We start from the raw sequence: 15,868 nt of genomic DNA on the forward strand, positions 1-15,868 counted from the left end.
TTCGCCTTGCCCAGTTTGGAACTTGAACTTGTGGATCTGTTTCGCCCCTTTTCACTTCCATTTGAAGCCTAATCGAACGATGGTCACTTGTCCCAGAGTGCTCCTCCACTGTCACCTTCCCCTATTATTCAAGAGTGTGTCGAGCTTTGCCCTCTCCCTAGTGGCCTTGAACAGAATGGCAGTCCCAGTCTATGTTGGGGAAGTTACAGTCACCTACGACGAGAAGTCATTTTTACAGCGGAGCACAATCTCTCGGCATATTTATTCTTCTAATTGCTGCTCACTATTTGGGGGCATTTAATACAATCCCTGTCTCAGGACTGACGAGGCTGCTCGCTGCGAATCACTAATTGCTCGTTTAGCTTCTCTCCATTGCCGCGGCAACAGGTTATTGTTGGGCGCTGTCGCCGTGCGGCCGCAGAGGGCGTAGCAAGCGGAGCCGCGCTCGACGGGAGAGCCAGTCCAAGCGGCGTATCTCGGCTCAGGTCGCTGCGAGACGGGTAGTGGCGCAGGTAATGTCGCTGTAGCTCCGGATTCGCGGCCCAAGCTGCCGCTGGTCGTCGTCGGTGTCCCCGGTCGGTGGAAGACGGGCGCCGGTGTGAGGGAAGCTTTGGGCCCAGGGCGGGCGGTGCCGCTCCTGGGGCTGAGGTAACCGGGACACCGCCGGCCTTTGACAGGATGTTTGGCTCCCCCTCCACCCTGCCAGCGCAGTTGGTGAACAAGGAGGGGGAGGCGGCTGTGACAGCCCGCTCCGGCTCCGTCGTTTGCTGTGGCATTGCATGTCGTTGAGGGGCAGCAATGTGGGTCGGTCGCGCCTCTGGACCTGACTCGTTGGTCTTGCACTCTGACGGGGTGGCTATGTTCTTTAAGCGAACTGGATTGGTGTTTGAGAAATGGGGGATGAGACTGATAGATTGCGCTACTATCTTGGTATTGATTCTATGGACTACTTAACTGCCTTCGAATGTAGCTTCTCTCTGAATCCCCTACGCCACAAAATTCCTGTACATATTTAGAATCAGAAATAACATTTCTCCTAAAAATGTAAGTCCACCTATGTGCGTTTAAATGTACAGAATTTTGCATGAGTATTTTAATGTGCAACGGAAGCAAACTAGTAATGTGGGTGTGGGAGAAAATGGTGTATGCGATTCTTTTAAATAGTGGGCAGGATATGATGGAGGTTATTGCTTTTTAGAATAGAGTAATTGTGATTCAAATATAATTGGCATCTGTATCAATAAGTTATGAAAGGATAGAAGTGGCAGTAAAATCGGTGACTGAAGTTACATTTTCATTACTTAGCAGACCTAAATGTATTTTATCTCTCTTCCCTGCCTAGGGAGGCTATTTAAATATATGGCCTAGTATATGGCTCAGAATGATAATGTTGCTTTTTTTTGACTAATGGACGATTTCAATGGTGTGGTTATAAAATACAAGTGTAAGGTCCTATTGAAAATTAAAAGCTTGCAGCTGTTATTGTGCTGAAACAAAAGACATGGCCACCAGTTCTAGGCTTCAACATTTGAAGGATGCTTCTAAATTGATCAGGAGTGAATGCACTTCCAACAAGAAGAATGATATTTTATTGCCTACTGGAGATATGTTAGTTATACATTCCAACTTTTAGTTGTAATCATTGATTATGAACATTCTAAATTTCAAATTGGCAGTTAGATTTTAGATTTGCCCAGCTTTGAAATGCAGCTAATTTTGCACATTGTATCCAACACACGAGTGCTAATGCATCACAAAAGCAATGGTATGAGACCATATTCTGACAAAACAAGAGTAACCTGCTGGGAAGAATGGAAAGTTGCTAATTGAGTTCTTGGGTGGAGACCTCTTTAAATACAATGAGTTTTTGACATAACTGAATAATGCACACTAACTGCAAGGTACTAATTTTGTCCAATGCAACTTTCAAATGGATAGTTGTATTTTTTAAACTTGTAAAAGCTTGATTTTAACAATGCAAAAATCTGAATTTCCAGTAATAATGTGATCAGAGAATGATATAATGTAAAAAAAGGCCTTTTGGCTGAACTATTTCATTGATTCTCTGTAAACGCCTTTCCATTTAAACTGAGTATTCACCCCTTTTATTCTATAACATTTCCTAACATTTTCCTTGAAGCACGTTTTAGATCACTTTTAAATTTTGCCTTTTTGTTACTGATGGCTACTGACACTTCTGCCATAGGAAATAATTTCTACATGGTCTCTAAGTTTTCTCCTTGGAGCAGTGACTAAGTAAACAATCACACCTTCCCTATTCTTTCTATATGAACAAAGTTCCTGTTGTCATTCAAGTAAATTTATTTTGCATTCAGCCTGGGCCTTAATCTTTATTAATGTGTGATACTCAGCTGAAGTATTTTGGTCAATTCTGGTCTAACTCTGGATAACTTCTGTTTTTCTTTAATAGCTTCCCCAACATTTCCTGCCATCTTCAAAGATATTTTGAGCATATATCCCATCTGTTTTTGCATCCTTATTTAAGTTGTATTGCTTTAATAGGGGTGCAAGAACAGATCTGTGTACAGTTGCTCATTTTGCCAGATGACATGGGCCATCCTGATATCTCTTGCATCCATTTCATTCCTTGCTACACACCCTCAGCTTCATTTTATTTGGAATTCTACTCCACACCTCGAATATCATCTAATATATGCCAACAAGAATGGTGGTCTAGTAATTCTGTCCAAAAAGGTAAAGCAACCTTTTTTAAAAATAGCTGTTTGTATGTTTGTGTGATTGCTGTACCTTTAACTCTGTAGGCTTTAATTTTGCCGGCAGTCTACTGTTGCATTTCATCAGTGCTTTTTAACATCCATGTTACACTACCCTTATGAGCACAGTTAGTAATGTCAAAGAGCTCAATTATTGCAATACTATTTGCATTTCAGAAATGTATTTGTAATCCTATGGGTCAGGCAATGGCACAAGTTGTTTGTGTTTGGCTTGGGTTTTGGTTTTTAAGTTCCACTACATTTGATCCCTGATTATTTTGTCAAAACAACACCGCATCACAGCAGTTGGACCTACTGGCCTATATTTTTCTTAGAAGGATTACACCTGAAATCTTCCTGTCTTTTTGTACCATCTCAGGGCAAAGCAGGATCAAAGATTGTTTAGCATTTACCTGGGATGCATCTGGCTCAGACAAGGTGTTTTGTTTCCCCATCCATTTTGAATATAGGCAATCTTTTAAATACTTGCTTTGTTCTTTGCTGTATCAGCAACATCTTTCTCCAGTAAAGACCAATGCAAGGTGTATTTAGTACCTCTCCTTTGCTTTCTAGCTGCCCTTATCACTCTTTGACCAGCCTTTCACTTATGTTTATGAAATATTTTTTGCTTGTTCTCCTTTTTATGTAGGCCTCATTCCTTTTTTTGGATCACTTCTATATGTTTCGTATCAGAATTAAGTTTATTATTACTGACATGTTGTGAAATTTGCTGATTTGTGGAAGCAGTACAGTGTAAGACATAAATTACTAAAAATAATGCAAATGAGCAGTTATAAGTTAGTGTTCCTGGGCCATTCTGAAATCTGGTGGCAGAGGGCAAGAAGCTGTTTTTGAAATGTTGAGTGTTGGTCTTCAGGGTCCTGTACCACTTCCCAATGGTAGCAAGGTGAAAAGGGCATGCCCCCAAATGGTGAGCATCTTTAATGATGTATGCTATCCTCTTAAAGGTGTCCTTGGTGACAGGGAAAGTTGTGCCTGTGATTGAACTAGCTCTGCATCCTATTGAGGCTCCACACCAGACTGTGATGCAGCCAGTCAGAATGTACACCATACACCTGAAGAGATTTAGTGTAGGAGTTTTTAGTGACGTACCATATCTCTTCAAACTCCTAATGAAGTAGAGGCGCTGACGTGCATTCTTCTTGTTTGCATCAATAGGTTGGGTCCAGGAATAGATGCTCTGCTGTGCCTTTTGTCAGCCTGATATTTTTCTTTCATTTTATTGTCTAATATGCTTTCTTTAAACATATTCCTTTCCAATGTGGGAAGTTTTCTTTAGATCTAAGAACATTAATAAATCATTTTGCCCTCACATGTCATTGAAATCATTGGTGATCTGTGACATTTTCCAAATACTTATTAGACAGTAGACAGAAGCAAATCTAACTTTCGCATTTAAAGCTAATAATCTGTTCAGGTTATGCAGATGAGTGCACAGGTAATGCCTAGATTTATTGCCCATCCCAAACTGACCCTGAACTGAGAATGATCAACAACATTGATTTGACTAGAATCACTTTTGGGCCACAACAGGGAAGGTTTTATTTATATGTTTTAAAAATTCATTTATGGGATGTGGGCATCACCAGCTAAGCTAGCATTTATTGCTTGTCTCTAGTTGCCCTTGAGAAGGTGGTCCTATTCGTTCCTCTTGAAGTTCGCTCTTTGTTGAGCAGTTATGGAACTGAATTGTTTTAAATATTACACTGCCGATTTAAAAAGTTCATCTGCCCCCCCCCCCCCCCCCACCCCCTGGAAGTTTTCATATTTTGTTGTTTTACAACATTGAATCACTTTTTTTTCACTGGTCAACAGAAAAAGACTTTTCTGTAAAAGTGATCTCTATAAAGTATCTACATTATAAATATAAGACAAAAGAATTGTTTGCATAAGTATTCACCCCCTTCAAGTCAGTATTTAGTAGATGTACCTTTGGCAGCAATTACTGTCTTGAGTCTGTGTGGATAGGTCTTTATCAGCTTTGCACATCTAGACACTGCCATTTTCCCCCATTCTTCTTTACAAAATTGCTCAAGCTCTATCAGATTGCAGGGGGATCGTGAGTGAACAGCCCTTTTCAAGTCCAGCCACAAATTCTCATTCTAGGGTATTGACTTTGTTGTTTTTAAGCCATTCCTGTGTAGCTTTGGCTTTACACTTGGGGTCATTTTCTTGCTGGAAAACAAATTCTCCCAAGTTGCAGTTCTTTTGCAGACCGTATCAGGTTTTCTTCCAGGATTTCCCTGTATTTTTCTGCATTCGTTTTACTCTCCACCTTCACAAGCCTTCCAGGTCCTGCTGCACTGAAGTATCCCCACAGCATTATGCAGCCAACACCATGCTTCATGGTATTTGGCTTATGCCAAATATAATGTTTAGTCTGATGGCCAAAAAGCTCAATTTTGGTTTCAACAGATCATAAAACCTTTTTCCAGCAGACTTCAGAGTCTCCCACCTGCTTCCTGGCAAACTCTAGCTGAGATTTCATGCGTGGTTTTTTTTTCAATAGTAGCTTTCTCTTTGCCACTCTCCCATAAAGCTGTGACTGGTAAAACACCCGGGCAACATTTGTTGTATGTGCAGTCTCTCCTATCTCAGCCACTGAAGCTTGTAACTCTTCCAGAGTTGTAGGTCTCTGGTGACCACCTCACTAGTCCTTGCACGGTCACTCCGTCTTTGAGGATGACCTGCTCTAGGCAGATTTACAGCCGTGCCATATTCTTTCCATTTCTTGATGATTGACTTAACTGTACTCCAAGGGATATTCAGTGACTTGGAAGCTTTCTTGTATCCATCTCCAGACGTGTGCTTTTCATTAACTTTCTTGCAGAGTTGCTTGGAGTGTTCTTTTGTCTTCATGCTGTAGTTTTTGACGGGATACTGACTCACCAGCAGTTGGACCTTCCAGATACGGGTGTATTTTTACTACAGTCAATTGAAACACTTTGATTGACACGGGTGATCTCTAACTAATTAACTGACTTCTAAAACCAGTTGGCTGCACCAGTGATGATTTGGTGTGTCATATTACGGAGGGGGGAGGAGTGAATACATATGCAATCAATTATGTTGTGTTTTATATTTGTAATTAATTTAGATCGCTGTGTAGAGATCTGTTTTCACTTTGACAAGATAGTATTTTTCTTTTGATCAGTGTCAAAAAAAGCCAAATTAAATCCATTGTGATTGAATGTTGTAAAACAAAATATGAAAACTTCAGGAGGTGGGGGGGGGGGGGTGAAGGCTTTTTATACTACTGTGTGTTACTCTCTGTTAAATTATGTCAATAGGTGCAAGTTGTTACATTTTAAAGCTGCATTGGAATTGCATGTACAGTATTTCAAGGGTATAATATAACTACAGAAAGTTGGAGAATGGGAGCAAATAGATATAAATAGGACTTGTATTTTAAAAAAATGCAAAGCACATAATCTGGAGTCTTTTATTTTAGTTGATCTGGAAGCCTTTACCAATCTTAATGTTGTTCAATAATGTAGGTATGTAGCCTAAAATCGACCCACTTCTGTCTCCCAAACACAAGTATGCAAGGTGAACGTGACTACTGAGAAGTCTGTGGAAAGTTCTACAGATGGAAAATGTGACTTCATAATTGGGAGCAAATACGTACACAGCTTTGTTTTCTGGCTCTTGACATGCATATATATCTTCATTGATTGCAGTCCTCTTCTGATTCTATATTCACCCTTCAGTTAGGAGCCACATTTACTATTGCCAGCATATGGTGATTGGGATTTTCTTGCTCTTTTCTCTCTGACCTGCTAAGATGTGATGGCTATGATGTGATTTTCCTCCAGTTGCAGGATGTAGGAAATACTTGAAGCATCAGCACCAATAATAGTGGTAGCAAATGTATACGGACATTTTGTGTAAACATAATTAATGCAAACTTCGGAGGAATTGATGAAAAGTACTAATGTTGTTGATGGTGAGCAGGGTACTCAGGCTACAGAATGTTACTGATCTGCTGGTAAAATGGGCAGGGAATTTAATGCTGATATGCGTGAGATGATGCAATTTGTTGGGATGGGGATCCAATAAGGAAAGGGCCTAGCAGGTTCTGAGGGAGTTTTGAGGAACAGTAATTTACAATTGCAAAGGTGGCAGCATAGATAGATGGGGCATTGAAGAAGGCAGAGGGGATACTTATCCTCATTATCTAGTGTATGTATTGCAGTCTGAAACACAGTTTGGGAGCAGATGCTCTCATAGTATTTAAACAGCACCCACACTAGCTCTTGAATTGCCAAGGCTTGACAGGCTGTAGTGAACAGGTTTAATATTGATAGGTACTTGGCGTAGATGTGGAGGGCACAAGGGTTTGTTTCTTTGTTCCATGATTTGTCATGTGACAGTGTTGTTCGTAAAGGTCAGAACTCGGGGATAAATGGAAGATAAGACTGTTTTGCCACCAAAGACTCACAAATTTCTACAGATATACCGTGGAGAGCATTCTAACTGGTTGCATCACCGTCTGGTATGGAGAGGCCACTGCACAGGATTGGAAAAGGCTGCAGGAAGTTGTAAGTTTTGCCAGCTCCATTATGGGCACTACCATCAAGGACTCCTTCAAAAGGTGATGCTTCAAACTCAACATCCATCATCAATGATCTGATCAACCCAGACATTCCCTCTTATAGCTACTATCAGGGAGGAGGTACACTGAAGACATACTCAACATTTCAGGTACAGCTTCTTCCCCTCTGTCATCAGATTTCTGAATGGACAATGAACCTATGGACACTACCTCAGTATTTTTCCCTCTCTTTGTGCACTACTTTAAGTTTCATGTATACAGTATTTGTAGTTTTTTTATGTATTGCCATTTAGTGCCACCATAAAACAAATACAGTATCATGACATATGCCAGTGATATTAAATCTGATTTTCCAGTAGGTTGAAGATTTGATTCACAGCTTGTGATGATTTAAACCATATGCAAATATCTTTGGAATATATGTTCAGATGCACACTTGTTCCTGTGGTATTTAGAAGCAACATTTTTATTTTGGAACAAGCATTTCTAATGGGATTTCATGATGTTACTTGTTGTTATTTGTCTCTCCCAATTTTAACCAAAATTAACTTCCTTTTGTTTTGCTTTGCACAGAAGTTGCATTATTTTGGATTGAAATAATGTAGCTTCATAAAGTAGTTGGCACAGTAAATGGACTACAGTACTCATTAATATGTCTGTTTTCTCTAGCTTGCAATCTTTGGAGGAATCCAAAGCAGTGACCATGGCACTGGGGACAGCGTGGAAACAGATGTCTTGGCTTTACTATCAATACCTGTTGGTTACAGCACTATATATGCTTGAACCTTGGGAAAGGACCATATTCAGTATCCTTCCAAACTGTGTTTGTCATTTTGTTTGTGTAAGGTTTAAAAGCAGGAAGCAAATTACGCAAAACGCTTTGTCAACAATAAATGTGCATGTCCTTGAACATCAAAGGCTTTTAAAAAAAAATGTTCAACGAACTGAAGAGCAAGAATAGCAAGAGTAGCACTTAAAGTAATCAACCAACATTTGTTACAGACAGTATCATGGACTTTGTCTGAAAGTACAAAGTGGATTGGGTAAGACCTTTTTTGAATATTACCTTTGCTTATGATGGTAGCTTGTGAAATACTGAGCGATGTCTTTAAAGGCCTCTTATTACCAATTGTAATTTTTTTAAACTAGTGTGTGTTCCAATTTAACATGTCCTTCAGGATATCTCGTGAAGAACTGAAACAGGCACTTTGGCTCTTTTTATTTTAATCCCTAAATCTTCTGACAATGCTGTAGCCAGTAATATTATTCTGAAAAAAAATGAGGAAATCTGCAGATGCTGGAAATTCAAACTACACACAAAAAATGCTGGTGAAACACAGCAGGCCAGGCAGCATCTATAAGGAGAAGCACTGTCGACGTTTCAGGCTGAGACCCTTCGTCAGGACTAACCGAAAGGAAAGATAGTAAGAGATTTGAAAGTAGTGGGGGGAGGGGGAAATGCGAAATGATAGGAGAAGACCAGGGGGGCGGGATGAAGCTAAGAGCTGGAAAGGTGATTGGCGAAAGTGATACAGAGCTGGAGAAGGGAAAGGATCATGGGACGGAAGGCCTCGGGAGAAAGAGGGGGGGGGGGGGTAGCACCAGAGTGAGATGGAGAACAGGCAGGGTGATGGGTAGAGAGAGAGAGAAAAAAACAACAAACAACTAAATATGTCAGGGATAGGGTAAGAAGGGGAGGAGGGGCATTAACGGAAGTTAGAGAAGTCAGTGTTCATGCCATCAGGTTGGAGGCTACCCAGCAGGTATATAAGGTGTTGTTCCTCCAACCTGAGTTTGGATTCATTTTGACAGTAGAGGAGGCCATGGGAATGGGAATGGGACGTGGAATTAAAATGTGTGGCCACTGGGAGATCCTGCTTTCTCTGGCGGACCTAGTGTAGGTGTTCAGTGAAATGGACTTCCGGTCTGCGTCGGGTCTCACCAATATATAAAAGGCCACACCGGGAGCACCGGACGCAGTATACCACACCAGCCGACTCACAGGTGAAGTGTCGCCTCACCTGGAAGGACTGTCTGGGGCCCTGAATGGTGGTGAGGGAGGAAGTGTAAGGGCAGATGTAGCACTTGTTTCGTTTACAAGGATAAGTGCCAGGAGGGAGATTGGTGGGAAGGAATTGGGGGGGCATGAGTGGACAAGGGAGTCGTGTAGGGAGCGATCCCTGCAGAAAGGGGGGGGAAGGGAAAGATGTGCTTGGTAGTGAGATCCCGTTGGAGGTGGCGGAAGTTATGGAGAATTATACGTTGGACCTGGAGGCTGGTGGGGTGGTAGGTGAGGACAAGGGGAACCCTATCCCGAGTGGGGTGGCAGGCGGATGGGGTGAGGGCAAATGTGCGGGAAATGGGAGAGATGCGTTTGAGAGCAGAGTTGATGGTGGAAGAAGGGAAGCCCCTTTGTTTAAAAAAGGAAGACATCTCCTTCATCCTGGAATGAAAAGCCTCATCCTGAGAGCAGATGCGGCGGAGGTGGAGGAATTGTGAGAAGGGGATAGCATTTTTGCAAGACACAAGGTGGGAAGAGGAATAGTCCAGGTAGCTGTGAGAGTCTGTAGGCTTATAGTAGATATCAGTAGATATCTTCTCCAGCTCTGTATCACTTTCGCCAATCAACTTTCCAGCTCTTAGCTTCATCCCACCCCCTCCGGTCTTCTCCTATCATTTTGCATTTCCCCCTCCCCCCACTACTTTCAAATCTCTTACTATCTTTCCTTTCGGTTAGTCCTGACGAAGGGTCTCGGCCCGAAACGTTGACAGCGCTTCTCCTTATAGATGCTGCCTGGCCTGCTGCATTCCACCAGCATTTTGTGTGTATTGTTTGAATATTATTCTGATGTTTTTGCTGAAGTCGAAACAGTTCCTTGCTTTTTCTGGTGTGTAAGTTAGAGAGTGTCAAGCAAGTGGAAGTTCAAGCTCAAGTTCCCACGCTGTTCTTTGCAGGAAATTTTCCATTGCATTGGCTGTGGATTCTTCTTGAAATTTTGTGATGGAGTAAATTTGCCCTTTTGAAGAAAAGTTGTTCCCAATAATCCTGTTCTAGCATGCCAGGGAGCTTGTTAGTTTGAAAAGGAAGAAGTGAAATAGTAATTTACTTTGTTTTTCCAGTGCTTTTGTTTTGATAGATTTAATAATTAAATTATTAATTTAATGAGAGTATTGGTGCCTGCCAGATGTTTTGGTAGTCGGCTCTGGCAGGCCATTCAGGCTTGGTGACTTGGCTTCACCAACTATTATAATTCGTCAGGTTTGCCATTTGGTGGGATCCTCTGCTGCAGTAGGTTTTGCCAATCAACTTAGTGCCCACCTCTTAGCTCAAAGGTTTGTGATACCAGGAGATATATTGAAGATTTGAGTAGAAAACTGAAATATTTAAGTCGCTGGCAGTATTTTCTCGATTTTCAGGGGTATACAGTGCACTCAAAAAGTATTCAGCACACACAACTATTTTCAGATTTTACTGCATCATTTTCTAAATTTAAAATGTATTAAAGTAAGATTTTTTGAGCTAATCTACAAAACATTGTGCGTCATGCCAAATCAAAAATAAATTTCCCAAACCTTTCAAAAATGTACTAAAAACATTAAAAATCAAAATTGAGGCTGAAAAAAAGTATTCATCCCTTTTGTAATTACGCTAACTTTCCTCAGGTGCAGTACTCTATATTAACTTACTGACTCACCTAATTTGTTGATTTAGAAAATTGTAGGATAACCTGTTTTCAATGAATTCAAAAGAGTAAATTCCTCTTCTCTTTGTAAGATTCAACAGTGTAGTAGATTTATAACAACCAAATCAAAATGAAGACAAAGGAACATTTAAGACAAGTCAGGGAAATGATAAGAGAGAAGCACAGATCTGGGGATGGGTTCAAGGCCATCTCAAAGGCACTGAACATACCTTAGAGCTCAGTGCAGTCCATTGTGGAAAAATGGACAAAAATATGAAACCACAGCCATATTGCTTAGGTAAGGCTACCCCTCTAATCTTAGTCGACGGAGAAGAATGGCACTTATAAGAGACACTACTCTGATGCTAAGAGTCATTCTGAATAAGCCACAAAAGTCAGTTACTGCAAGTGGAGGTGAAGTTCATGATTCCACAATCTCTAAGACCTTACATAAAAGGGATATTTATGGAAGAGTGGCAAGGAGGAAGCTCTGGCTAAAACTAAAAGTGTAACTGCCCATCAAGACTTTGCAAAACATCACTTAGAAGATATTGTAAAGATGTGGAAGAAAGTCTTGTGGTCGGATGAGACTAAAGTGGAAATTTTTGGCCTCAACACTAAGCAATATGTGTGGCATAAATCCAATACTGCGTATCAGACTGGAAACTCCATCCCTACTGTAAAGTATTGTGAATGCAGTATCATGCCATGGGGAAGCTTTTCAGCAGCAGGGACTGGAAATCTGGTCAGGATTGATGGGAAGGTGAATTGTGCTAAATACAGAGAGAGCCTGGATTTGAAAACCTGCTGGCCTTTGCTAGAAAGCTTAAATTGGGGAGGAAATTTGTCTTTCAGCAGGCCAATGGCCCAAAGTGCACAGCAAGAGCAACCATTGTGTGGCTTCAGTGAAGAAAATTCATGTCAGAGTCTTGACCTTAACCTGATTGAATAGCTGGCGAGATCTCAAGATTGTTGTTCACCACTGCTCCCTGACTAACCAGGCACATATTGAGCAATTTTGCAAGGAGGAATGGGCAAATCTTGCCCCATCACATTGTGCAATGCTAATAGTACTCATCCAAAAGGCTACTGGCTGTAATAACTGTGGGAGGTGGTTCAACTAATTACTGAGCAAAGGGGGTTGAATACTTTTGAACTGCCATTTCAGTTTTCGAATTGAGTTTTTGATGTTTTACAATTTTCCCTGTTTTTTGGGTCTACTGTGGACGGGGAGAGGAGCATTTAATTTGCAAATAAAAATTCTCAGTTAAATTGATAAAAATCCCTGGTTGTAATACACATTTATGTGAGCATAGGATTGGCAGCTTAATACTTTTACAAAGCACTGTATGTTATTAACATTTGGGTCAGATACTATTGATAAAGTCTAGTACACACATTCCAAAGTTTAGCATTTGAGTTCGAGGAAATTGTATAATTTCTCACCTGGCACTTCATTGTAGTTGAGCTCACGAAATTTGCATCTGCACAGTAATACCATTTTAAGTTAGCAAATTTCATGACACATGCTGGTGTTAATAAACCTGATTCTGCTGTCTGGTTGTACACTACCCCCACCTCCCACCACAACTATTGGAAACATCCATTCTACTGAGGAGTTTCAACATTCAATGGTTTTAATGAGATCAACCCCCTCATTCTTCTGAATTCCACAGAGTACAGGCCCGGAGCCATCAATCGGTCCTCATATGGTAACCCTTTCGTTCCTGAAATCATTCTTGTGTGCCTCCTCTGAACCTTCTCCAATAGCAGCACATCTTTTCTCAGATAAAGGGCCCAAAAAACTGCTCACAATAATCCATGTGAAGCCTTACAAAGCCTCAACATTACATCTTTTTATATTTTAGTTCTCTCTAAATCAATGCTAACATTTCATTAGCCTTCCTCACCACTGACTCTACCTGTAAATTAACCCTTAGGGGATCCTGCACGAGGACTCCCATGTCCCCTTGCACTGTGGATTTTTGAATTTTCTTGCTGTTTCTCTCCATGCTAGTATCTTTCTTGTAATACTATGGTCTCTTAACTTCTTAATCACTCTCGTGCAGCACTTTGTCAAAGGCCTTTTGAAAATCCTAGTGCACAACATCCACCGATTCTCCTTTGCTTCAAAAAATTCCACCAGATCTGTCAGGCAGGATTTCCTCTAAAGGATACCATGCTGACTTTGGCCTATTTTATCATGTGTCCCTAAGTACCCCCAAACCACATCATTAGCAATAAACTCCTACATCTTCCCACCCACTGAGGTCAGTCCAGCTGGCCTATAATTTTCTTCTGCCTCTCTCCCTGGAAGAGTGGAGAGATCTGCAATTTTATAGCCCTCCAGGATTGCACCAGAATCTATTGATTCTTGAAAGATCATTCTAATGTCTCCACAATCTCTTCAGTCACCCCTTTCAGGACCCTGGTGTGTAGACCATCTGGTCTATGTGATTTATCCCCTACCTTCAAACCTTTCAGCTTCCAAAGCACTTTCTTACTAGTAATGGCAACTTAACTTTACTCATACTTTTTCAGTGCTGACTACATTTAATATTGTTGATATCAGGTGAATTAATTCCACTGAGGTCTCTTATGTCACAAAGTTCAAAATATTTGATTTTTTTCCCCCATCCCCTGCAGCAATTATTTCCAGAAGTTCAATTCTTTATAATTTGTTAGGCATATGCATTTTAAGAATTGTAATATGTAGTATAAGGCCTGATGAAGGGATTTGGCCTGAAATGTCAACTGTTTACTCTTTTCAATAGATGCCTGAGTTCCTCCAGCATTTTGTTCAAAGTGTGACAAAAAAAAACCGGTGGAAATACAAAAAGAAATAGTGATAATAAAAAAATAAATATCAAGAACATGAGGTGAAGAGTCCTTGAAAGTGAATTCATTGGTTGTGGTAGGGTGAGTGAAGTTATCCTTTCAGGTTCAAGAGCCTTTTTGTTGAGGGGTAATAACTGTTCCTGAATCTGGTGGTGTGAGTTCTGAGGCTCCTTCCTAATGGCAGCAATGGGAAGAGAGTATATCCTGGGTGGTGGGATTCCCCGATGATAGATGCCACTTTCCTGTGACAACACTTTGTGTAGATGTGTTCGGTGGTATGGCGGACTGATCCTTCAGCATATTGTGTGTATTGCTCTGGATTTCCAGCATCTACAGAATCTTTGTTTATGTAGTATAGGTTTTGATAAACTAAGTCTGCTTCTGCTGTTAAGTTTTGTTCTCCAGTCAAAATAGTTGTTTAGAAATTCCTGTTATGCTTAATTGTCTTCCTAAATGGCAATGTAGAAGAACTTGAGACCAGTACAGTCTCTTTTAAGTTCATGTATCCATTTTTGGTAATGAGTGCAATGCTTCTATCAAATTCTGTTCCTTAACATTACTACTTAGACTCCCTATTGATATCTATTGTTGGGATGGCTGTGTACACAGGTTATGTATTCATGCCTCAGCACATTATGGCAATATTGCACTACTTTGAGATTGTACAATGACTGCCTTAAGCCTGGACCAAGGACCGGAAGTACACAAGGGAGTAGGAAGATCTCTATTTAGTAACTGCACTAAGGATGTTGGTGAAGATCAGCTTGAATGGATTATAAAACTAGAAGCTTGCAACCAAAATAGAATGGAGTGTATTTCATGGTTTTGTATTTATTGTTTTAATATACATTCTTTCAACATTGAACTGCCCTTGTTAACCTAGTTAATGTATTTACTGATAACAGTACTTGCCTTTTTTTACAGTGTGCATATTGCACTGTGAATGCATTATTGTATCTTTATATAAATGTCACTATTGTAGAACATTCTACATGTAATTCAACTATATCTTGGATCTCATTAATTAAATATTTGGTAAAATGCCATATTTGATAATATATCAAAGTCTGAGAATTTAAATTTTTAACTTTTTTGAATTTTTTGGCACCTAGTTGGAATTTCATGAGATGCATATTTTGAAGTATCATTTTTAATACCATTTAAAAATGACCACCTGTAAAGACTTGTATAGATGTCATATTTTTGGTGTCCTAAAATTAAATATAAAATTCCTATGATGACTTTCCCTTGTTTTCGTTTATTTAGATTTGAGATTGGCCAGTACATTTAGTACCACTTAATCGTAAAGAAAGACACACATTCTTGATGCTACTATTTCTGACAATATTCATCATGTGTAAGATAAATTACAATGCAACTCAACTTTCTATATTAACACATTAAAGTACCCATGCAAATCTTCCACTGTTGACTTCGAAATGACATAGATGATGTATGTATATTGTAAACAGATTGACTGCATGTGTATTTGTTGGTTAAACTAACCAGTTTTTGAAAGTTTGCCAAAGGTATTATTTATTGTCTGTTTTATCAACAGCATCATTGATAACTTTCTTTTTGTTGCCAGTGCAGCCAATAGCATAATGAGTACTTCCTTGTTTTGCACAGTTTCCCCAGGTTTGACTACAAGACTGTTGCCAAAATGTTTGTTTAATACCATTCTGCTTGCTTTAAGCTTAGTACCCGGTATATACGCCCAAATGCAGTGCTTTTTTTTGCTCTCCTTTTATCAGCTTGTAAAGGTTACTTCAACTGCTAAGAAGTGGTCTTGTGGAGTGCCTTCAGCTGGGTAGGTCAATGAGGTAAATTTCTGACGTCGATAGGTGGGAAACTTTCCTGAAAACTCAAATTTGTTTGAATGGCCAGGTGTTTAAGGATGTAGATAATCAACTGGACAATACTTTATACCAAAAACTTACAATCTAAATTTGAACTTGTTCAACAGGAAATCAGTAATAAGCACAGTGGACATACGAAGCTGAAGAAGCCTCAGATAATTACTGTAGCTTTATTGT

General features: G+C 40.1%; 1 protein-coding gene across 3 annotated transcripts; it reads left to right on the forward strand.

Annotated features, from left to right (window-relative positions):
* The first annotated feature begins 212 nt into the window (after positions 1-212).
* sptssa (serine palmitoyltransferase, small subunit A) lies at positions 213-15,070 on the forward strand. Of its 3 annotated transcripts, none has more exons than XM_073040029.1 (4): positions 213-512; positions 2,432-2,715; positions 7,981-8,117; positions 14,400-15,070. In XM_073040029.1, exons 3-4 carry the CDS (start codon positions 8,015-8,017, stop codon positions 14,501-14,503), a joined length of 207 nt encoding a protein of 68 aa, XP_072896130.1. In that variant the 5' UTR covers positions 213-512; positions 2,432-2,715; positions 7,981-8,014; the 3' UTR covers positions 14,504-15,070. The 3 variants fall into 3 exon arrangements, with proteins under 3 accessions (XP_072896130.1, XP_072896129.1, XP_072896131.1); XM_073040030.1 differs by lacking the exon at positions 213-512 and adding an exon at positions 615-1,044; XM_073040028.1 differs by lacking the exon at positions 2,432-2,715 and having other exon boundaries at positions 218-512.
* Positions 15,071-15,868: the final 798 nt, after the last annotated feature.

This window comes from Hemitrygon akajei, chromosome 3 (assembly GCF_048418815.1).
Source record: "Hemitrygon akajei chromosome 3, sHemAka1.3, whole genome shotgun sequence".
Taxonomy (NCBI): Eukaryota; Metazoa; Chordata; class Chondrichthyes; order Myliobatiformes; family Dasyatidae; genus Hemitrygon; species Hemitrygon akajei.